This window comes from Stenella coeruleoalba, assembly GCF_951394435.1.
Source record: "Stenella coeruleoalba genome assembly, chromosome: 20".
Classification (NCBI taxonomy): domain Eukaryota; kingdom Metazoa; phylum Chordata; class Mammalia; order Artiodactyla; family Delphinidae; genus Stenella; species Stenella coeruleoalba.
The window spans coordinates 50,197,980-50,222,164 of NC_137166.1; the positions used below are offsets into that span (position 1 = coordinate 50,197,980).

At 53.2% G+C, this 24,185-nt stretch overlaps 1 protein-coding gene across 3 annotated transcripts in view; it reads left to right on the plus strand.

The window, feature by feature from the left end:
• The window catches only part of ARHGAP35 (Rho GTPase activating protein 35), a 123,173-nt gene extending 99,431 nt beyond the window's left edge, over positions 1-23,742 (plus strand). For all 3 annotated transcript variants that reach the window (XM_079907738.1, XM_079907737.1, XM_079907739.1), the window contains 4 exons: positions 7,907-7,984; positions 9,575-9,706; positions 17,679-17,784; positions 18,552-23,742. In XM_079907738.1, the coding sequence (XP_079763864.1) occupies positions 7,907-7,984; positions 9,575-9,706; positions 17,679-17,784; positions 18,552-18,909 (674 nt within the window). In that variant the 3' untranslated portion in view covers positions 18,910-23,742. The remainder of the gene's footprint in view (positions 1-7,906; positions 7,985-9,574; positions 9,707-17,678; positions 17,785-18,551) is intronic.
• The last annotated feature ends 443 nt before the right edge of the window (positions 23,743-24,185 follow it).

Sequence of the window (24,185 nt, forward strand, 5' to 3'; positions counted from 1 at the left end):
TTCTTTGTTGGTGGCTCTTTGTTTAGTCAGTGACGACCCCCCCCCATTGCAGTGGCACTAGCTCACCTCCGAGTCACACTGCCATCACCCCCGCGCCACTGGGCTTGAGTGTGCTGGCGAAGTCACACTTGGAGCCCGAAGGACGCCCACATTCTTGGCAGTAGGGTCTCCCAGCTGCTCTTGGCTTTGAACATTCATTGCTGCTTTGCAGAGTACAGTCTGCTCACCTCAGTTATAGGTCACACTCCTCTCCTCTCCATCCCGTGCTGCCCAGAAAGAGCAGTATTAACTCTGGGCTGGCCTAAGGTTCACTTTGTCGTAGTGGTTTTCTTAAACACATATATTGGGCTATGCGTTTCCTTGAAAGTCAGGAAAAAAACAGAGCCCCTCATATGGCTCAGAGCAGGGTCCAGAAGCCCTCTTTCACAGTTGATGACAGTAAATACATGGGTAGCTTATAAAGGATCAGCCAGATGCTGGAGCCATATGATGCCCCAGACTTGGTGTGATATTTTCTTCTCTTCCCTTTCAGATCTCTTCTCTCCCTTCCTCCTCAGCCTTGAGATTTATGACGTGGCTGTGTGTACATGCAATGGCGTTGGAAATTTATAAAGCCACAATGCCTAGCTGTGGGGCTAACACCCGGTCAGGCAGTCATAATAGAGTGCTAGTGTCATTCTGTCATGGGGAGAAAGGAGGTCTGGCACTGCCAGAAACAGATCTTGATTGGCGAGGGAATTACCAAGGGAAGACAGCTAACAAAGGGGCACTGGAGGGGCCAGAGTGACCCTAGTGTTCAAGTAATAGAAGAGCCAGAAAATCATTCCAAGCACATCCAGCACAGGAAGGCAACGGGGAGATCTAGTGGGGATTCTTTCCTGTTATCAATAGTAGAACTTCATCATAGGAATAAAGCACGGACACTGGCCATTGGCTGCTGTCTGTCGAGAGAGGAGGCAGCATTTTTTCTCTGGCTCTCCCTGCTTATCCTCCAACTGACAGATGAGAACACTGAGTGGGGTGTGAATGAAGACATGAATGCGTATAAGTAAACAAGGGAGGAATGGAAAATCCTTCTAACCCGTAATGAATCTGGCATTTATAGGATAAAGCCTACATGTAATATTTAAAGGATAAGGGAACAGGGAATTAACATTGGAGGGGGTAGCACGATGCTGTAAATGCACAGTCAAGGTGGGAGGGCGGGGACGCGGGGACATGTGTGCATACGGCTGATCCACTGCGTCGCGCAGCAGAAACTAACACACCATTGTAAAACAATTATACTCCAATGAAGATGTGAAAAAATACATAAAAGTAAGTGCACAGTCATCCAAGACAGAGACCCGAGTGAGCCAGTTCAGAGCCTGCTCCCCCCACCATGTACACACAGCTCTGTGGCCTTGGGCTTAGCCTCTCTGAGCCTCTATTTGCTCTCTGTAAAATGGGAATAAAAATAATAATATTTACCTCAAGGAATTATTGGGTGGATTCACTATGATAATTCTAGTGCAGAGCTTAGGAAAGTGCCTGGCACATAGTAAGCCCTCAGCAAAAGTTAAGTGTTGTTATTATTGTTTTATTATTATCATTATTATTTCAGTGTGCCAGCCATTTGTATTACTTGCTTTCATATGTGTATTCTCAGTATTGACAACATCTTGATAGTCATTAATAAACAACCCGTATTTGTTGAGGAACCAAGGCTTTGAGAGGTGGAGTGATTTGTCCTCAGTCACCCAGCAGCTGTAAGACAGAGCCAGGATCAAAACTGAGGTTACTTTGGTGTCAAAGCCTGTGTGTGTTTTTAATGTTTTTCTGCCAACTGGCCTGTTTTGGCCGAGCCCTCAGAACAGGCCATGCCTACAGGGAGGCGCTGCTGTTGAAGCTTGTTAAAATGTTGAGAAAGGGCAGGGGGGGAGGCATTTTGCTGTGGGCTTTACGCAGGTTATCTCGTTTGTTCCTTGCAGTAGTCTAAGAAGGTGGGGGTTGATCCGCTGTAGAGTCAGGTGTGCAGAAGTTAGAGTCAGGATCCGAACCCGGATCTCCCTGACAGCAAAATTCAGGTGCTCCTCCACTTGGCAGCTCGCTTTCCACTGAGATCGTTAGGATAATGGCTGCTCCCTTAGCCCTGTGCTGTGACCTCGTTCAGTGCACCCCAACAGGGCGTACGGTGGGGACCGTTCTGTGTTGTGCAGAAAAGGAAAGGAAGCGCTATCGCCCAGGATCTTAGAGCCAGTAAGCGGCTTGTGATTCCACGCTAAACGCTCAGCCACACCCCAGCCCTTTCACCTTCCGTCGTGGCGGGGGTGCTGCAGTGTGACCCTCAGGAGGAGACAGACTGCAGTGTCACTGTTGGCATTTGACCCAGAGAGGTCGGCCCCCTTCAAGACAACTTGGACTTCATGCTCGACGGGGTTTCCTTTTCTCCCAGAGTTCTCAGCACCCCTCTGGCCTTGAAACTTAGCCTGCCTGAGACTTACCTCTGGGATATAGGAAAGAAGGAGAATGGCCTATTAGATGCATTTCCTTAGAAGTTGACAGAAGCAGTTTAGTAGTTAAAGCCTGTCTGATGTGGGGTGTTTCACAGCACTGGCAGCACCAATTTAAAAAAAATTTTAAGGACTAAAGTGCTGAGTTTTATATCTAAATATAGAAAGTGAAAAATAAACAAGTCAGAGTTTGTCTTGGAGGAAGTATTGATTTGTTGCTAGAAAGGAAACTTAGGAGGAACTGAGTCCTGGTGTGACCGAGCAGGGGCGAAGCCTGGCCGGGGCAGACTACGGAAAGACTTCAGGCCAAGAATGCCGGTGCCGAGAAGTGGTGCTTGGGATCCAGGAATAAAAACTTTTTTGGACGTTTCAGAAAATCAGACGTGTACCAGAGCAGAAGGTGGTTCTCCTCTCGGTTTCCAAGCTCCTGCAGGTCACCTGTCCATTCTCCTGGGGCCCCTGGTGTGGCAGGTGCCACAGGCATCTCTCGGATGCTGTGATGGGGAAGTCAAGGGTAAAATATGCCAGTTCTTAGCGCATAGGGCACACCTCGTGGCTGGCATTGCTGGGTCATCTAGCCTTCTGTCACCAAAATAGTTTTGAGGAAGACCACAGCTGAAAGCTCTGTGAAGGATCTTATCTGTCATGTTGGGTGCTCAGTAAATTTTTTTTTTAATTTATTTATTTTATTGTATGTATTTATTTTTATTTTTGGCCGCGTTAGGTCTTTGTTGCTGTGTGCGGGCTTTCTCTAGTTGCGGCGAGCGGGGGCTACTCTTCGTTGCGGTGTGCGGGCTTCTCATTGCGGTGGCTTCTCTTGTTGCGGAGCACAGGCTCTAGGCATGCGGGCTTCAGTAGTTATGGCTCGTGGGCTCTAGAGCGCAGGCTCAGTAGTTATGGCACACGGGCTTAGTTGCTGTGCGGCATGTGGGATCTTCCCAGACCAGGGCTCGAACCCGTGTCCCCTGCATTGGCAGGTGGATTCTTAACCACTGCGCCACCAGGGAAGCCCAGTAAATATTTATTGAAAGAAAAAATAAGGCCTCTTTGCTTTTCTATTTTTTAATGTCCTTTTGAAAAATCACACGTGGCCGTGGTTTAAATAATGTGCAGAGGCTTGCTAACAAATAAAAAGCACCAGTTTTAATACTTTTTGGAGATGCTTTGTTCCTGAAGTATCTGGTATTTATTTTTCCTTGTGTATTGCCCCCCCCCCCCCCATTTTATTGAATCATAGATCTTAAGAGTCAGAGGGACCTTAGAGGCCTGGACCGTCTTCTAGAGTGGTGGCGGTTCTCACAGTATGGCTCCTGGACCAGCCGCATCGGCGTCACCTGGGAATGTGTTGGAAATGCAGGTTTTTGGGGCCACTCCCAACCAACAGAATCAGAAACCCTACAGTTGCAGCCCCGTAAGCTATATTATAACCAGCCCTCCAGGTGATTCTGCTGCTCGCTCGAGTTTGAAAACTGGTGATTTAAAACGCAGTAGTAGAAGAACACAGGCTCTGGAAGCAGATGGGGTTCAGATTGCAATTCACTAGCTCTCTGACCTCGCGCATGTTACGGTACCTCTTAGCCTCTGCATTCCCATCTGTAAAATGAGATTAGTAACAATCTCTGAAGGAGCTATTGTGAGAACGGATGTAGAAATGCACGGTAAGGACTTAGCATTATGTGCCTCACACATAGTAAGCCTTCAATAAATGGTTTATTACTGGTGTTATTAGCTGTCTTCTTAGACCAGGTATTAATCTTTTTAAACAGCGTCCCAGACAGATGGCTATCCAGTGAGAAGGGAGTTCAAAAACTCTGGCCCTTTATAATGAGTGACAGCTGTAGCTACTATTATTTTATATATTGAGAGAATATTTGCCTTCCTGTCATTCCCAGTCTAGTCATAGCTCTGTTCTCTAGAGCCGTCGGAACAAGACTGTTCTACATAGAAATTGTTTAGATTTTTGAAGGTAGCAGCCTTGGCTGTTCTGCACTGTCTCTTGTTCTATTCCCACATGTTAACTTGTTTCTCTTGTTCTATTCCCAAAGATTAAAAGATTCCCAAAGAAATCAGTAGGGCTCTGTAAAAAAAAAAAAAAAGACCTCTTGCCGAGATTCTGCTATGGTAATGGGTCTTTGGAGATTTCTGGTATGTAGAGATGCCTCATAGTTTAAGAGTGAAGCTTTCTCAGTGGGGCCTCTAGCCATGGAGCAGATCTTGTGGCTGGGGGGTACTGCTTTCTGCGGGCAGGGGTGAGCCAGAGTCAGCCCCTGAGTGTTTCTGTGTGGGTCTGTGGGTCCCAGGATGCACACCCCTTGGCATCCAGCGTCTCTGCCTAGGGGCCTGCTGCAGGCCCCCAGCCCTTTCCCTGCTCCGGTCCCGGGCTCCTTGGCAAAGCTGCCCTTGCCCTGTCAGCCATCCTGGCTCTCACCTGTGTTGCTAGCTCTGTTTCCCGAGCAGCCTGCAGTTTGAAGTCTGCTCTCAGACTTTTGTTTTTATTTAATTGTTGTCTAATTAATAGTTGTGAAAAATTGTACTGGCCAAGCAGATGATACCTTTCCTAAATTATGCCATGTTGTTGTGTAGAGCGGTGGCAGAATTGCTATTTTAAAGTGGGATTTCGTAATATAAACACGTGTCCAGATTACAGGAAATACTAAGTTGATGATTAATCTATGCTGTGGAGCCAGCCTTGTGGTTCAGATGCTTCCATTTTTGTGATCATCCATCTAGTGAGGTCTCAGCAGGCCCGCGCCTCCGATGATTTCCCGATAGCTAACTTGCAGTTTGTTTTCTGCCCTGTGATACCGGGGCAGGTGGCCATTAGGAGACAGTGCAGAGGGCTCCTCTGTACGCGCTGAAGGTCAGGGTTGCCAGAAGATGATGAATGGCCTGAGGCTGTCAGGATCTTCTCCCGGTCAGAGAGTGCCTCTCCACCCTGGGGCTCAGGAACTGTGGACACTGCTACTTCATCGAGGACTTTTTAAGCTCCTGCCGTTTGTATCATTGTTTTCTTTGTATTAGAGAGGGCTGATATTCAGGTAAAGAGAAAAGTGTAGTGATTTTTTTAAACCTAGGGCGTGAAGATTTGAATCTGTTGACACATACCCAGGGCTTGTCAAAACGTGGGTGATTTCATGCGTAAGCATGTGACGTGTTTCCCGAGATGTGAAATAGGTAGAAAGTTTAAATGTGTCTGAGAATAGTTTAGAAAAGTCACTGAGGAAAGAGACCATTGTAAAATTACTAACTAGGGGTGGTGAACAGGGGCCATCCTGACCTCTAACTTCTGGAGGTTGACAGCAATAGAGGGGATGGACCGTCTCAAGATTGGCTCCCCAGGGTACTGAGGGCCAGTGGGTTTCACTCAAATGTGGTGTTTCTTTGAGGGGATTGGTCAAGGGGGGAGACTGTGGTCTGGACCCCAGCCTGATGGTGGATGAATGTCAAGCATCTTCTGGAACAGTGTGGAGGCAGAAGAGTAGCAGAGGCCCTGGACTTAGACCACTCTGCCTCTTACCAGCTATGCGGTTTAGGGTGAGGACTTCACCTTTCTGAATCTCCCTTTTCTCATCTGTATTCTCTCTCCATCCAGTAGCCCCACCGTAAGGGGTTGAAGATTCGATGGCATCATCATTCATCTAATAAATGAGTGGTGGATGCGGGAAAGCATGTAGCCCAGTGCACAACATGGTGACCATGCAGGAAATATTAACTCCAGAAGGGAGGGCAGTGGGAAAGGTCACCACTGGGCTGGGGTGTGTCCAGGGCCTCGAGTTTGGATAGTGTCTGCACTTCCTGTGCCGAGGACAGTGACGGCGCAGCTCCTTCGTAGCTAGGCATTGCACGGTAGGGCGTCCTTGAGGCTGGTCTGTTGGCCCCCTGTTCTCTGGGGTGAAAGGGCCCACGTGCAGTTACCAGCTTTTAGGCTATAGGGACTTGATGGCTTCTGCTTTGATGTTCTTCACAGTTCACCTGCCACCAATCCGGGGCTCCAGAAGCAGGCCGACGGCGTTTATCTCGCCTGATGGGTGCCTCTCCAGAGGCATCAATTAGGTGATAACTGATGTTGAGACACTTGGCTCTCAAGAGCCTCCTAATGGACTTCAGGGCCTCGTCCTCTCTCCACTGTCCGCACTGCCTTCTGGTGTTCATGGTGGCTCCAGGGTGCTTCCTCTGCCCCTTCAGCTGGTCAGAGTTGCTCAAAACCGTGATCTTCAGAAGGGAACCAGGGTTGGTTTGGCCATGAGATCCCATCTTGGTTTTCACAGTGACGTCATTGTCCTTTAGACCCATGGTCTTAGGGGCGCAACAGTGGACTTTCCTTCCTGGAGAGGAGGAGAACCAAGTTGAGAGACAGTGCTTGGAGTCCACTGCAAGCTGCGCAGTGCTTCCTGTGCCAAGGGGTGGGGAGCGAAGGGTGGAGGGAGTCATTCTCTCACTTGGTACTTTATATCCTCCCATGTTATTATTTAATTGAATTTTAGCATTGCTTTTTTCCTTACCTAACACTGTACACCAAGTAAGTTCCAAAAGAATTGCAGAGTTAAATGTAAAAAAAAAAAAGTTGTAAAAGAACAAGAAGGAAGAAATAGAAGAAATAGAGAACATCTGATCTAGGAACAGGAAAATCCTCTCTAACCATAAAAACAAATGAAGACATCATAAAGAAATTGATGGTTCTAGAAAACCTAAAATTTTTGAATTATGTACTTCCAAAAAATTCAGCACACAAAATTAGAAAACAGATAACAAAAGGGAAAAAACGTAAAGATGTATAACATTAACATAGTCAGTTCCTTAATATTCAAGTACAAAATGAGAAGAACCACTGCTATAGGAAAATGAACAAGAACACGAATAGGAAATTCACAGAGTAAGAAATACACACGGCCAAGAAGCTTTTAAACTTAACTAGCTATCAGAAAACATAATTGTGGGTTATTCCTAACAGTGAAAACTTGGAAAAACCTAAATGATTAACAGTGGATTGTTTTTAAGTTACTGTGTATTTTGATGTCTTTAAAATCATGTTGTAAAAAAACTGTTAATGATTTACGTTCACAACATACTTTGTAAATGAAATGGGTGGGTTAAAACAGTGTTCTCTCCATTTTGTTAAAAAAAACACTCAGATTCCAGAGTATACATCAAAATGTGGACAAAAGATATCTTTGTCTGATGTGCTTCTGTATCATTTTAATTTTTACAAAAAGCAAATATTTTTACATTTTTAAGTGAAAAAGAAAATGGGCAAAAGTGGGTTGAAGCATCTAGGTAAGTCAAGAGTGCTTCAGCCCTGTTCCTGTCTCCCAGTGGGTGCCTCATGGACTCTCCCCTTCTTTCCTCAAGTGCAGTCCTCCTCGTTCTCTGCTCTCCACTTCCTGCTCCTAAGACACCTGCTTGTTTCTTCTCAGGACTGAGCACTGAAGGCATCTACCGGGTCAGCGGGAACAAGTCAGAGATGGAGAGTCTGCAAAGGCAGTTTGACCAAGGTAAGGCCACAGCCCAGCCGAGCACCGGAGGCCAGTCAGGGCAGACGCAACAGCCGGACTGCCAGCGGAGCCCCTCGGGGGCGCTCCTGCCACACAGCCCCAAAGCCAAGGGGTGCTGGCTGGGTGACTGACAAGGAGAAAGGGTTTCGGCCCCTGTCAGCAAACAGAAGTGTCATCCCTGCCAAACCTGCTTCAGCCGGGCTGCTCCCGCACCCCACCATCCAGGCACTGTTCCGGCCCGCCCCGGCCCGCGCCTCGCTCACCAGGAAAGGGCCTTGCTTCCCTTGGACTGGGCTGTGCAGGGGTGAATCTCAGGCACATGATGTAAAGGTTGGGCTGAGATGACAATCCCCTTTTGCCAGGGCCACAGGAGTACCCTCCTCACAGAGTCCCTGCAGGAGAGAAACGAAGCAAGGGAGCCTTTTGTGATGAGCTGAGCCTTGGGCCCCAGACTCCCAAAGCTGAACTCTCATGAGTTAGACTGGCTCTTGGCCGGGACTTCTGTCTCCTAAGCTAGATCAGGTCTGAGAGGCCTAGAGCCAGATGGCCAAATCTATTCCACCCTAACCCAACAGCCAAACTGTAACTCTTAGAACTGAACACCCACCAGTGCCAGAAGCAAATGAGCCAAAGCAGTAAAAATTCACAGATGTCACTGACCAAAGAGGAAGGGAAGCTGGGGATCAAAGCAGGTCCAGCTTAGCATGTGACTGGGCTCAGGAGGCCAACCAGGCAGCCTGTGCGGGCCTGCAGGAGCCAGCAGCTAAGCCTCTGCGCTGGGAGCGGGCGCCCCACCCCAGCACCCAGGGGCCCATAGCACTTCGTAACACCACAGGCAGTCTCTGCTGGCTGGCAGCGGGAGAAGGTGACCCAGGAGAGAAGGAAGATGTGCGTTAGTCTTGCAGGGTAGGAAGCATGAGGTCAGAGTGAGGGTAAAGCCACCCTTGGGTATACACTTGATTATATGCCAGAAACCGTGACATGGGTTACACACAACCCCCAGATAGAAACAGCTGATACCTATCAGCAGATGATTTGTACGATCAGAAATGCAGTAAAGTATGTAAAGAAAAACTAGAGACACAGAGGTCAGAGGTATCATAAGCTGGAAGGGACCAGCAAGGGGAAGATGAGCCTCGCTGCCCGATCACCACAGGAGCAGCGACGGAGATGGCAGCCCGGTTGTTGGTAGCGTTTTTGTAACCTTCCAGGAAAAGGGAGCTGGCCTCCTCCTGTTTTCCCTGAGTGCGAGGGTGTAAGGAAAAGGTAGCAGCACATCCAGGCCAAACAAGGGGAGCTGGATGGCACAGAATGGGGGGTGCAGCTCCTCTACTCAAAGGCTGACCTTGGAAGGTTGGGTGTCAGCCTCTGTCTGTGAATCTCAGAACTCTCTTTTCTTCTTTTTTAGCAGCACCCAGGGGTGCCACCTTCTGTCCAGTCTGTGATGATCCTGAGTCCCTACCCAGGCTCCAGGCCTGCCCTGGGCAGCGTCCCTGGGTCCCCGTTTCTCTGCTTATCCCCAGCGCTGAGTGTTCCTTGCTTCTGCCCAGCTTACATTGATCTGGCCTCACTCTCCCAACTTCCTTTCAGATCACAACCTGGATTTGGCAGAGAAGGACTTCACAGTGAACACTGTGGCAGGGGCCATGAAGAGCTTTTTCTCGGAACTGCCAGACCCCCTGGTCCCCTACAACATGCAGATCGATCTGGTGGAGGCGCACAGTGAGTAGTGGCAACCGTGTGTAGCCTGTGGGCCCCTGGCAGCGCCCCAGGCGGACTCTGTGCTGGGCAAATTGAGGGAGGGGGTGCAGCACCTTAAGAAAGGGTCCTGCCCTCAGAGAGCTGACATTTGGACTCTTGGAACTGAGATGTGAAGGACGTAAGGAAAGGGAACTAGCAAGGTGGCACCGAAGGGGCTGACACATTAGGCGCCTGCCTTGGTTGACCTGAGGTGCTTCTCTGAGGGTTCTGTTAAGAAAGTTGCACGTGGCCCCAGAACTCCGTGAGCTGAGAGCCTGGTTTTGATGTCGGACTTGGGGCAAATCTCTGCTCCGTTGCTTGTTCACAGTGTGTGCATGGCCAGCGTGACCTTCCCTGACCCTTAGTTACCTCTGTTACCATCCCTCCTCGTATTTATTAAATGAGATTCAGAGAGGTCTGGAGGCAAGGCTGTGTCACAGACCTGTTAAGTGGTAGGTGTATTACTTTCCTTTGCCCTCCTCTCGCTCACCCCTCTTCTCCCAGCTCTCTTAGATGGAAATTAACATGTGGTGCAGAGCCAGATAGCCTCTGAGGAAGCCATCCTCTTGAGGGAAGGGGACAGCTCCGATGGCCCTGACCAGATGATCACTTGAGGCTGCAGCAAGTTAGCATCTCTGGTTTTAATGGTCACCTTGCACGCCATCCTGCCTGCCCCGAGAGCTGTTTCTGCCCTGGCTTGCCTCTCTCCAGAGGCATTTGTCCACCATGTGGGAACCTTCCCACTGGGCAGCCCTTCCTGGACTTCATGTAGTGCTCTAGGTGGGGGGCCTGACCTCCCCAAGCTTTCCACGGGGTGGCATTTCTGAACTTTTTTAGCCAAAGGCAGCCTTCTACTTTGTACCTCTGGTGGGGTGGGCCAAGACCCCAGAAGCAGCCGCTGCTGTGCAGCTACAGAACGGAGTGTCTTTGCCAGCGACCAAGGGGGTGGGGAAGTGGAAAGGGAGCTGTGTTCCTGGGACCCCAGCACATTAGTCTTATCTTGCCACTGCCCAACTCAGAAGAGGGAGTTTTAAGCAAACACGAGTTACTCACAAAGCTGATGGTGTGGGCAGAATTCTGGGGGCTGTCACAAATTCGCAGGACTTTTAAGATGTGGGTCATGGACTCTTAGTGGCTTCGGGAAATAGAGGTGCTGACAGAAGCCCAACTATGTCCTGTCAGAGGGGTGTCCCTGTCAGAACCCGACTGCTGTCAGTGCTGCAGAGCCCCCAGAGTCGCTGTTCTGTGGCCTGCCTTTCCTGTGATGTTTGTTTCCACAGCCCAGGTGCCGCCTTCACCACCATATTTTACACACACCGTCTCAGCTGATTGAGATTGTTCGCATCCCCAATCTTATCCAAGCCCACAGGGGTGGGTAGAAGCACTGGCAGCTTCTGGGACTGTCATAGGGTTCCTTGGCCTTCTTTCCCATCTACCGTCTCAGGACAGGAGTCTGGGTTTCTCCAGATGACTTAAGGGGTGGGGACAGGTGCCAGCTTCTGCTCTGGTCCTACCATCCAAAGATAGAGGTCCTCCCAGCAGTCACTTCCCTAGCAGGCTCCAGGCTGGCTCAGATGTGAAACACATGGGAAATCTCCATCCAGAGCCAGCTTTCCTTCCATGTAAGCTAAGCTTGTCTCTGGGCAGAAGTTGGGAAGAGAAGGTGTGGGCTGGTACCCAGCTTGCTGGAAGCCCAGAGATTCCGGACAGCGTTTGTCTTGACGTGGCACCATCTAGAGGCTTGTAGAGTCCTGGCACCCCGCAGAAAGAATCCCATTGTTTCTGCGGGAATTGCTGACATAGCGTCTTTTTGTTTGGGGAGGGTCACAGGGGGCAGGAGAGGAAGGTGTTACTGATAGGGAATCAGCTGCCTTCCTACAGCAGCTTCCGCCGCCTGCCCCTGCTGAGGAAGGGAGCTTCTTGCTGCTACTGCAGCCTGGAAAAGGGTGGAGATTTTCCGCTTCCTCTTCCCATTGTGTGTTTCCTGTGCCCCAGGCTGGTCAGCTGGAGCTCCGTTGTCTTGAACCTGGTAGAGAGAAGTGTATCTCACTGACATGGCACCTCTCACGGCCTTAACAGTTGAGTGAAGAGCGGGGCTGTGTGTGCCAGAGCTTAACTGAGCCAGAAACACCAAGCAGGCAGCGCCAAAGTTAGTGTTAAGGGACCTGATGGAACAAAGATTCTCATGCCCAAAGGTAGCTATTCTCAGCCTGGCTGGGTTTCCATGGCAACGTCAACTTGACCAGCTCTTTCCACGTAATACCTAAGAGCTGTTGTGTCTGTGTGTGTTAAGGGCTTGGAAATGGTTTCCGATCCCATCACAACAAATAGCAAGGTCACTATCAAATTGTTTTGTAAGCTCCAAGATTTCACAATATTGAACATTGCTGAAATTCTGCCTACAAATGGAGGTTTTCGTGACTGTTCACCAGTCATTTTCCTACCACGTTCAAGGTGATATGTGGGAGCCTGAGAAAGGAATAGCAGCCGCCGCAGCCCACACTGCGAGGGAGGGCAAGCTGGGCGTGACCTGAGCTGAGACGTGGCTCCTGCCCTCCCCGGTGCTCACTTGCATTCTCTGCCAGACAGCGCGAAGCAACCTGAGCTGGAAGTGCAGAAACGCAGTAAGGAGAGAGGAAGGTAGAAGGCCTCGTGGAAGAGACGGCACCTGAGCTTGGCTTCAGAGAGGACCAGGATTTCAGGAGGCAGCTAGAGGGGGCTTGAATTCCCCGTTCTGTCTCGTCCTCACGTTTCACCCCAGCCTTCAAGAAACAGTATCATTTATTCTTGCCCCGCGTCTTCTCTCCCTCTCACAGCCCCCCCAAAACCCCACCACCACCTATCCGGAATCCCTCTGGTCCAGCAGTCCCCGCACACCCTGTCCTATGTCTTTTGTGCCAGGAAAGGCCCTAGAGCTGCCTCTGTCTTGGTCCAGAGGCTCTGAGCCTAAGGACCTTTGGCCTCAGAGCCTCGTTAGCCCCCATAAACTGCTTGTGAGTTCTGTGTGTGCATTTAAGTCTACGGAGAAGACCATGGTCTTTCGTCAGATTGTCAAAGGGATGGGAGTTCCCTGGCAGTCCAGTGGTTAGGACTCCACACTTTCACTGCCAAGGGCCCGGGTTCGATCCCTGGTCAGGGAAATAAGATTCCACAAGCCACACAGTGTGGCCCACCCACCCCCCGCAAAAAAAAAAAAAAAAAATCATCAAAGGGATATATGAGCCCAGATGGTTCAGGATGCTGGCTTATCGTCTCACCCTTTCCATCTGCAGATGAGACAACTCAGGGCTAGAGATTAATAAATGACTGACCGGCGAGGTCGCCAGGTGGGCCAGTCTTGCTGCTCATTGGGCTCTTGTTCACATGCTGCCTTGTGATGTTGCTAATTCTGGGATCCTGCTTCCTCTTGTCTGTCCAGTTAGCTGCTTAAGAGCACGGGGGTGTTCCTCATCTCCTAGCATGTGCCAGGCCCTGCGTGGGACAGGGACAGATGGCAGCAGACAGACACGTGTGCAGTCCCTGCCTTCATCTGGTGGGTAGGAGACATTGCACAGGTTACTGCAAGGTCGTACCTCCGGGAGAAGGACACCCTGAAACTTCCGTTCTGGGCCCAACAGAGGGAGAGTTCAGCCTTGGGGTCATTTCCCACCAGAAGGCCAGCTGGCGGCTGCATGCATCACTGAGCGATTGTGGCCTGCGCCGGCGTTCTCCTTTTCTGGTGGTGCAGGTGTGCAAGGTGGCCAAAATCCATCAGGGATTTTCCTCTAGGCACCGAGTTGAGCGGTAGCAGATCCAAGCCTAGAGCCTGGTTGACAGCCTGGGTACCAGAGATGGCAGCAGAGTGACACAGCCAGGGCAAGAACAGTGTTTGGGATTAGGGCCCCGACGCCAATTTGTGTGACCTTGGACCAGCATTCTTACTCTTTGGGCCTTGGTTTTTCTGTATACTGTGAGGGGTGTAGCAAGCTAGCCTCTGAGGTCCCCAGTGGCCTCTGGCTATCCTCGCCTCTTTTTAAATTTATTTATTTATTTTTGGCTGCGTTGGGTCTTCGTTGCTGCACGTGGGCTTTCTCTAGTTGCAGCGAACGGGGGCTACTCTTCATTGCGCTGCGTGTGCTTCTCATAGCAGTGGCTTCTCTTGTTGTGGAGCCCGGGCTCTAGGCGCGCGGGCTTCAGCAGTTGTGGCGCACGGGCTTAGTTGCTCCATGGCACGTGGGATCTTCCTGGACCAGGGCTCAAACCCGTGTTCCCTGCCTTGGCAGGCGGATTCTTTTTTTTGTGTGTGTGGTACGCGGGCCTCACTGTTGTGGCCTCTCCCGTTGCAGAGCACAGGCTCCGGACGCGCAGGCTCAACGGCCACGGCTCACGGGCCCAGCCGCTCCGCGGCATGTGGGATCTTCCCGGATCGGGGCTCAAACCCGTGTTCCCTGCATTGGCAGGCGGATTCTTAACCACTGAGCCACCAGGGAAGTCCTGTCCTCTCCTCTTGCTCCAAAGTTCTTGGGACCTCAGTTCCAGGTTCCCTGGTCTGTATCCAGACTTCATCTTTTTTTTTTTTAATTATCTATCTGTCTGTCTATCTAGTTAGTTATTTTGGCTGTACCAGGCCTTCGTGCTGCAGCGCGCGGGATCTTCGTTGTGGCGTGCAGGATCTCTTAGTTGCAGCAAGCAGACTTCTTAGTTGTGGCATGCGGGATCTAGTTCCCCGACCAGGGATTGAACCCAGGCCCCCTGTATTGGGAGCACGGAGCCCTACCCACTGGACCACCAGGGAAGTCCCCAGACTTCGTCTTGATTCAGGTGACCTCACGTGCCTCTCCTGAACCTGCATTGATGTCTCAGTTGACAGACACATGGTTTTAGAAGTATGGTTTTGGGGGCTTTCCTGGTGGCGCGGTGGTTGGGGGTCCACCTGCCGATGCAGGGGACGCGGGTTTGTGACCCGGTCCGGGAAGATCCCACATGCCGCAGAGCGGCTGGGCCCATGAGCCATGGCCGCTGGGCCTGTGCGTCCGGAGCCTGTGCTCCGCAACGGGAGAGGCCACGGCAGTGAGAGGCCCGCGTACCGCAAAAAAAAAAAAAAAGTATGGTTGTTTAGCTGAGGAGGACTGAGCCCTATAGAGCCCCTTTCAAAGGGATCATTGAAGCTGGGGAGGGCTCTGCGCATGGCGGCAGGCAGGTGGCCCGGAGCAGGAGTGCTGGACTTGGAGACACAGCTTGGTGCCCACCCCTCCTTCCGCTCACCAGCCTGTGTCCTTGGTGTTGCCTCTTGAATGGGTCTTCTCAGCCAGCATGTGGGATAAACCAGCCCCACCTGCCCTCTGGTGGTGGGAGGACGGCACAAACAGCAACTGGGAAATCGCCCCGCCGACATTCCTGCGCTCTCCAGAGGTAAGAAGTCACTGGTGGCGTGACTACCGTGAAAAGACGGCCAGCTTGAGTGGGTCCCTTAACGCTGGTGGTGGTGTGCTTGCTGGAGGAACATTGAGACAGAAGGACAGGTCAGGTCAGGAGGCTGTGCGCGAGGTGGACCTTGTTCTTCATGGGGCTTTGCACCGGGAGGCTTCCGGTTGTTCCCTTCGCCGCCCTCCCCTCCATCTAGGGCCTTGTTAGGCACCTTGCTGGTGTGCTACACCGGGAGGGGGAGAGAGGCTGGCGTGCCTGAGGGTGGCCCTTGAATCACTGTCCGAACAGGTTCTGTAATCCCCCCGGCCCACCGCCCGGAAGAGAGAGACGGAGCAGCCGTCCTTGTTGCTCAGCGGATAGGAAGGAGAGGGGCCGTCCCGGGCAGGCAGTGCCATTAGCAGCCCCACGTCCTGCGTGCAGCCAGGGGGACGGGTGAGGCTGGGCTCTTACGTGAAGGTGCTGCCGTTCGTACACAGCTGTGTTCTTGTCGTGCAGGCGCCTAGAAGAGGCCTCTGGAAGCCCCGTCTGGAAGGGCGCAGCTATTTTAAGTGCGACTCAGCATGCACGTGCTTCTCGTGTTTTCCAGGACAGTTGTTCATCCCTCCACCCCTGCCCCCACCCTGAGCAGTTTCCTTCTTTTAAGTAAACTTTTTATTGAAACGTAACAGTAAAGGATTTTGAAACTCAAGGCCAGACAAAAAGTGTGCCCTTGAAGTTGAACCCTTACAGTAAGTCTTGGGTTCAGAGAAATGAAACTGATAATGGCGCCACATAACTAGTTCTGTGGGGGGTTTGTAGTCATCCTCTAACAGACACATGTTACCAAAACAGTTTTTATCAAGCCATGCTCTCAAGTCAGAACAGTCACCAGTTTCATGCTCATTAGCCTGCCAGCGAACACTCTCAGCTCCATGCCTGCCATCTTGGCGGCCGCCTCTTCCACTGGTTCCCTGAAACTCAGACTTGCTCCCAGGTGCTTGTTGTGTGTCTGGCTGTGAGCTCTTCATTTCATGGTGTGGTGTTGCCACTGTCATGAGCCTCTTGCATGGGCAGGGAGGCTGCCGCTCAGACGTGTCGCTCCCCCGAGATCACGCAGCTGGCTGGTCTCAGAGACGAGATCTAGACCACCGCACAGCCCTTCCTCCCTGCACCTCCCCACACCTCCCCACCAGCCGTTTATGTTCCGTCTGTCCTTCTAAGTCTAGCTTGAGGCTCCCAGACTGTGGTGACCCTCTGGGAACGTCACCTCCTACAGAAGTTCTTAACCAGGAGGCCGCAGGCTTCCTAAAGAATAAGTGGGTCTGGGGAGTCTGTGAAGCTCCAGGAATCGTAGACAGGGCTGTACACAGTTTATTTGTGGGAGAGGGTCCAGAGCTTTCATCTATCCTAAAGGAGCCCATGTCCCCAGACCAGTTAGGAACCATCATATTTCTTAATGAACCCCCTGTCCACCTACCCCACAGCCATCAGTTGTGGGAGAGCTGCCATCTCTTCATGGGATCCTCCTGTGATTTTTATGAGCCCTGGAGTCCTAGAGATAGCCTTCAGTTCCAGCAAGTGGCCACAGGGATATCTTCCCATGCTCGGAGAGATCTCTCGACCAACTGGTTCCAAGTGGTCTCTGGACCATTTTTGTCCCACTAGCCCAGGGCGGCTCTCCCAGACAAGGCAGGCCAGGTCTGCTCAGGAAGGGGAGCCAGGGCCCCAGGGAGCACAGCGGTCCTCACTCAGACTCTGAAGCCATCTGGAGAGGGTTTGGTTCCCAGACCAAGAGGCTGATGTCTACAACCTCTCTGGGCCTCAGATTCCTTATCCTTGAAGTGGGGTGGTAACAGCCCCAGCCTCGCAGGATTGTGAGGGCTCGCTGAACCAGGCCTGGCGTGGATGAAGCGTTGCATTTGGGTTCGCTTATTTTCCCTCTCAGTACATTAGGATTCCGTGATGGGCAAACTCTGGGCGGTAGTGGGGGAAGGGGATATGTCGTCCCTTTGATGAACTACATAAGAATTCCCCCACTGTTTCCATCGGCTCCTCCAATAGGGAGATATGTGGAGGGTCCCTGTGACTCCAGGAAAAGGACAGAGCCCTGGTCTTGTGACAAACTCCCTCCCTAGACCGTCTGTTGGCGTGGGTGGGTGGCAGCGCTCACCCGTCTGGTCAGGAAGCAGGCAGGCTTTCCGCATTGGGATGCCTGTCTCCAGGGGCAACCGGATGAGCAAAGAATGGTGTTCTTTATGGTAGATTCTCTCTGGATCGTGGAGTCTCGGGTAGGGGGGGCCAGGAAGCCCCAGGAGCACAGCGCTCCCCTTCAGCAGGGGCCTGGGACGCGGAGGTGGGCCTGACCCCTAGCCCCATGCCACTGCCAGGTGTGCCAGCCTTGGGCACCGGCTTGCAGGGAGAAGATGGGGTTGGGCTTCCCTCAGAGAAGGCAGAGTATACAGCGTACTCTTCCCTGGCCGCCAACCCACCGGTCTGACCAGCTGCCCAGGACCAGTGTCTGCTGTGAGCCCCAGGCCCACCAGCCTTGTCTTGTTTTCTCTCTCCTCAGAAATCAATGACCGTGAGCAAAAGTTACACGCCCTTAAGGAGGTACTCAAGAGATTCCCGAAGGAAAACCATGAAGTCTTCAAATATGTCATCTCTCACCTGAACAAGTACGTTGCAGGGCTTGCTGTTTGGTCTTCCCTCCTTTGCAAACCTCCAGTCGGGGCCAGTTGGCTGTAGAATGCGGCTGAGCAAGGCTCCGTCCTCGGCCTGCTGGGCTGCTGGCTCCTCCACCTCGGGCTCCTGTCCTGGTTCTGTGTGAGAGAGGCCTGCGTGGCCCCCCGCACACCCGAAGTCCTTTCTCCAGGATTCATGTTTCCTGACTGGCGTGACAGCACGCTGGGCTGAGACAGGTGTGCGGTGTAAGAGAGTGAACTGCACTCGAGCAAGTGCGGGAGCCACAGTCAGGAAACCAGTTAGCTGCGTGGTTCCCGCATTTACTCACACACACAGTAGGTTTGTTTTCCAGCCAGACCTGTTCCTCTCCTGACAAAGTGGTGTCTTATGAACCGTGGCTTGGGATACACACGCTTCTTCTCTGTACAGCCAGAGCATTGCCCCACTTTGGGGGCCTGCGGGAGAGTCCCTGAGGCATCCTGCCCACCCACGGGGCTGGGGGGGCGCGGGGTGCCTCCCGTGAGCTGGGCCTCAGAGCCGCGTGGAGGCACTGGAACAGAGGACGGGGCGTGGAGGGGCTCGGGCCTCAACTCGCAGGCCAGGGCCCTGGAGAGCTGTGCTGGGGCCTTTTCTGTTCTCGGGCTGCAGGTGGGCGGGCCAGGAGAGCAGCTGGCGAGGCAGTGACCATGAGCACAGGCGGTCGAGATCCTCGATCAGGCCTGCTACAGGGCTCTGACCTTGAGTTTGGTGTCGCCTACAGAGTCAGCCACAACAACAAGGTGAATCTCATGACCAGTGAGAACCTGTCCATCTGCTTCTGGCCCACCTTGATGAGACCCGACTTCAGCACCATGGACGCCCTCACGGCCACACGGACCTACCAGACAATCATTGAGCTCTTCATCCAGCAGTGCCCCTTCTTCTTCCACAACAGGCCCATCAGCGAGCCTCCCGGCGCCACGCCCAGCTCCCCCTCTGCCCTGGCTTCCACCGTTCCCTTCCTCACCTCCACACCTGTCACAAGTCAGCCGTCACCGCCCCAGTCGCCTCCGCCCACCCCCCAGTCCCCGATGCAGCCGCTGCTCCCCTCCCAGCTTCAAGCCGAACACACGCTGTGAGCCCCCGAGGCCCAGGGCGAAAGGAGACACGGTCTTCTCTGTTTGACGGGGTAGCGTTTGGCCTTGAACAAAACCGGGTCTGCTGGGGGCGGGGGTGGGGAGGGTGTCCCCTCTCTCCTCTCACCTTCTCGACATCTCAGCGGTAGCACCACCAGCCAACAGTCCACCAGAGGCTGGGCCGTCCAGTGCCCTGAGCCCCAGCACTGCAGACCTGGGGCTGGCTGCAGGCCACAGCCGGGGCCCTGCCCTTTGACTTGGACCCTTTTGAGGACTGAACTAGCCAGGCAGCGACCCTGTGGCCCTCCACACGCTCACTGCTCCCCGGACCCCCTCCCCCACCTGTCTGCGCACACCAGCCTCAGGGCGTCCGCCCACTGGACAGAGCACGGGCTTTGGCCAGGGGGGAGGAGGAGATTTGGGGCTTCAGGCTGCCCCAGGGCGGGGCCGGCAGCCCCTAAAGAGAACACTTCCCGTGTGTTGCCGCTTCCCACCTTCCGTATCTGCACCTCAGCCCCGTTGCCCGTGCAGCCTGTCTAGCAGCCTCCTTGGGAACATGTAGCCCACAGCTCTGCCACCCCGAGGCACAGTGCTGAGCACAGATCAGAACAGAGGGAGGGTAGCTTCGTGCCTGGACTGAGAGAGGGTGTCGCCGCTTCCACCCCCCACGCACCCCCTCCTCGCTTCCCAGGCTCTGGGGATACGTTCCCTTTAAAACGAACACGAAGAAAAATGGGAAGACCCCCTCCAGTGATTTTTAAAAAGAAAAGGAAGAAAACTACAGACGTCGAGATTTAACTCTCCGCACCTCTGCCGAGAGGCAGACAGGTGGACGCGGACCCCTGTCTTGGTGACAGCAGAGCGGGGGTGGTTGCCCGAGAGCCTGTTGGGGTCCCACTTACGTCCTGTCACTAGATGCCCCCCACCACCCCAAGAAGACAGTTTGAGCCCTTGGTGGGAAGAGCTAGGGAGACCAGCATAGATGCTGGTCTGCCTTGGAACACACTACAATGCTACAGAAGCGCTGCTGCTGCGTGCGTGCGTCCGTGCGTGCGCGCGGGCGCGCGCAAGGCTGGGGTGGGGGCAGCTGGAGGGTGCCAGGGTGCACTTGGGGTTTGGTTCAGTGTGTTTGGTGTTGAATCATTTTCCTACTGCGCCAGCAGGGGTATTTGGGAAGTGGGCCGTGTGTGGGGAACTCTGAAGTACGGTGGCCTGCTGGGGCCATGTAGGGCCATCCTTCACGCTCCCAGGCTGTCAGAGCCCAGAGGAGCTCAAGGTACAAAGACCGTGGAGTCGTGAGGAGGGCATCGTGCCTGCCTGACACCATCCTCCTCCCGTGGCCTTCCCCCGCCCTTCCTGGCCTTTCCACTGGCCCCTGAGAACCCTTCTCGTTCCCACCTCCGCCCTCCAAACACAGCAACCCTGCTAAGGCTGCTACAGATACTGGCTGCCCCCCCTTCCCCGTGGCTGGGCCATGGCCTCTGCAGTGAAGAAGCCTGACACTAAGGTACCCTGGGCGTGGGGTGGAGGCCCACACGCTGCATAATCGTCTGGGGTCTCTTTGCACTTTAAGAAGCAGCACCTGTGGTATGTTCGAGGATGCCCTGGGTTGCCTCAGCCGGGTGACCTGACAAAGTAGACGATGCCTCGGAACAATCCCAGCCGCTTCCAGCCCCAAACGCTTCCTGTTGGCTGCTGGAGGGCGGGGCAGGCCCTTTGCTCACTGACTTCTCTGGATAAGCTGGATATCTCACTGTTTCTAGTTGTTTGACAAAATAAGGTGCTTGGAAAAACTAAATTACCCCTGCAAGTTTTACCGCCTGCTTAGGGATACAAGTCAAAAAGCAGATCCAAGGTACACGAATGTCTGACGTAGATGTTGGCTGCCGGATTTCTTCTCTCTGGTGGATCTGTGCTTCATGCTTTATAGGTCGGGGCTTGGCTGGAAGGCAGTGTGTGTGTTTAGTTTTGACTGAGGCGGTCAGACTCGTGCTTCTCTGGCCCTCCGACTCCCTCAGCTCTGAGCCCCAGGCAGGTGAGGAAATGACTCCATTAATCTCTGCCTTTTCTAGGTCATGCTCACCTACTCCCAGTCAGCCCCAGTTTGGGGTGGGGGTGGCCTGGGGCCACTGCCCCATGTGTGAACTGAAACAGAAGTGGCCCGGATCCCTCCCACTGCCCAGTCTACACTGCCACCCCTTTGTGCTGGCGCACTGGGCTAGCTGCAACCTAGGCTTTGCACCAGGAACTTCACAAGCCCCAAGCTGTCCTGCCTTCCCAGGCAACTCCCATCCCTGAGACTGCACAGTCCTTGTAAGTGGTAGGTGATTTTTCTGGATGGGGAAGGGGCACGGTAAGGGCGAACACCTGTGCATTGCATCATTACCCATGTGGGAGTAGCAGAGACCAGGCTTCCACAGGTTAGCCTCCGGTCCCATGGTGCCCCCGGCCAGCCAACCTGGGCAGCTGCAGGGACCCCCTCACGTGCCTGCCCCCAGTGTCCTGCCAGGGGTTTAACTGTGCAGGTGCGGGCCGGTGGCTCATGCCCCGAAAGCCACAACCGGACAGGAAGCTTCGGGGGTTCCTCTCTGTTTCCTTTGCTAACTCAGTTACATTTTCTGCTTCTTGGGCTGGAGGACATTCATCCCGAGTTGGCATTGGTACCAGCAGCAGTGCTGGGCCCTGGGCTTTGGCCTCTGGGGGTGGGGGTGGGGGTCATCATTTGGACCAAATGGGCACTTGGAGGGGACCCACGAAGGCGAGTGTGGGAGCGTGTTGGGGCAGGCTACCCGTAACTGGAATGCTTCCCACCCCCCACCTTCCGTTCATCTAGTGTGTTAAGCTCTGGAAAGTTATCTGACAGGTCATTCTCATGTGAGCTGCACCACAGCTCTAGGAATTGAGGGAGTGGCAGGCATTAATTAACCCTTGCCAAAATGGGTAAGCATGTCAGTGGGGGTATGGGGCTCGTTCGGTGCCTCACAGCAAAATAGTGGTGTGCCCGGAAGTTCTCTCCCTGTCCGGTGTTCTTTCTACATCCACAAGAGTGTAGGCACCAGGAGCTGGAAATGAACAGCTCTCGGTTTTAAGTATAAGGCTGATTCTGGATCTGCAGCACCGATGCTTCCACAGAGGGAAGTGGTCCAAGGTTAGGAGGCGTGGCTTGTGAATTTGCCCTCAGTTCTTGGTTGTGTTGCATGTGGGTATCACAGCACATTTATTCCTGCGTTCTGTCAAGTTCTTCCCATCACTTGGCATTTTGAGGAGGAATGTGAAATACTGAGTGCTGTTTCCTGGGTTTTCCTACGTCCACCGCCATCTTGGTCTTCCTGCTTAAAGCAGAATGCATGCTGCAGGTGAGATTCTTCTAGCAGAATGTGTGTGTCCTTGCCAGGGTGGACAGGGGGTGACAGCATAGGAGCAGCACACCGGCCAGGAGGGGCTGGGAGAGCACGACTTCCCTCGTCCCTGCATCTTGGCTCCTCTGGGGGGGCGGGGCGGGGGGATCTGGAGAGACGCCATCCCCTAGGCCACGGGTGTTCCGGCCTCAGCCCTGAAACTCGGAAACCAGTCAGCTGCATTTGTAATCCAAGGTCATCTCCATCTGTGCCCTCCCCAGTCCCCTCCTGCGAGGAGACCCACACTGCGGGGGGATGTCTGCTGGAGGAAGTGTTGGCTCTGCCACCGAGGGCTCTGCTTTTCCAAGAGAAGGAAGCTCCCGGGATTTGGGTGGGTTGCCGCGGACCAAGTTTCCTCGTGTGCGATGGGCACGGTGTGCTGCGGGGCCTGGGAACGGGCCCAGCTTGCTGGGGACAGTCGCGGTGCTACTGTTGGTTTCCGCAGACAGTGGACGGAAGAGTTGCCCTCACTCCAGTTGCTGGGCAGGTTCAAGCCGCTCGTTCGTGCTTAGGTGAAAGGACGACTGAGTCGTGTATGCCAGAAGCCCAAGTCACGTGCGTGACTGCTGGTGATCGCACCAGAGAAGGCCTGGCATGAGGGGAAGGGCCACTCGTCTAAGGTCCCGGCCTGGGCCCGCCGCCGCTGTCTTAGAAGGGAAGGATTCTTCTCACCTCCTCTGAGAGCCATCTCTCAGCCGGCCGCCCGCCTGCAGACTCCTCGAGGGTCAGAGGCGACTGCCTGCAGCTCCTGCCCAGCAGCCCCCCCTCGGCAAAGCTCCAACAGCAGTGATGTTATACTTCAATGTAGTCGAGACAGGGCGTAAGTTATTGTTTGCATAAAAAAGAATCATGTTCCCTGTGTACATTTAAAGAAATTTTTAAAAAGTCTGAATTGTTGGGAATAAAACTTGTTTGAAAATTCGGAATAGTGCTGCTGCCAGCTTATTTTTCTGGTACTTGTATTTTCACATGTTAAATGATCTTTATATATGTTGAATTAACAAATATTTTGAGTTTCCTGAGGAAAAAAAAAAAACATTAATGGTATTGAAATGTGTTAGTAGTCTGGCTGTGTGCCCAAAATTCTGTTTTGCAGCAAAAGTGAAGAACTGTATGTAAAGAAAGTATAACAATTATTTCTTTGTGTTTTAGGGGCTTTAACCAGGACATCCTCTAGTTGGTATTAGGAATGTTTGCTTAATTTCCAAACTTTCGTTTTTAAACACGTGGGTTTTTTGAGGCTCCAACCTGATTAGTGCATGGCCAGCCGTCAACTAAGGCTGAGGCATCTCTGACTGAGGTGTTTTTGTTTGGTTTTGTTTTTTAAAATCATGTATTTGCTACAGAGTATTGTACTTGTCTCAATGGGAATGGTGTAAAAAACTGAAAAGGCCTTATGTGACATGTATCATAGTTAATAAATCAATCTTGTAAAAAACCAAACCTGAGAGAGATGAAGGTGGCCCCTTCTCCCCGGGCCCTGAGCACACCCACCCCGGGCAGGCCAGCAGGCCAGGCTCCCGCCCCCTCAGGCCCCGTGGGGACGCTGGCTCCATCCTCAGACCCTCAGGAGGAGCGCGGTGGGTCTCTGGCCATGGAGGGAGAGGGCCCCACAGCGCCCCTGGGAGCAGGCATTCTCCAGCAGAGCTGGGCCCCGTGGGGAGCTGCTGGCCCCTTCCGCCTCCATTCCTGGGACTGCTGCCGGGAGCTCCCGCCTGCACAGGACCAGCACTGGCCTCCTCTCCTCTCTCCTCTCCTCTCCTCTAGCAGAGCGACCTGCTCCCCGCCCCCATGTCTACCGTCACCCCTGCAGTTTAGGTCATCATGCGAAGCACCACCCAGAGACCCCTGTGGCCACAGGGACCCAGCAGGCCAAGGAGA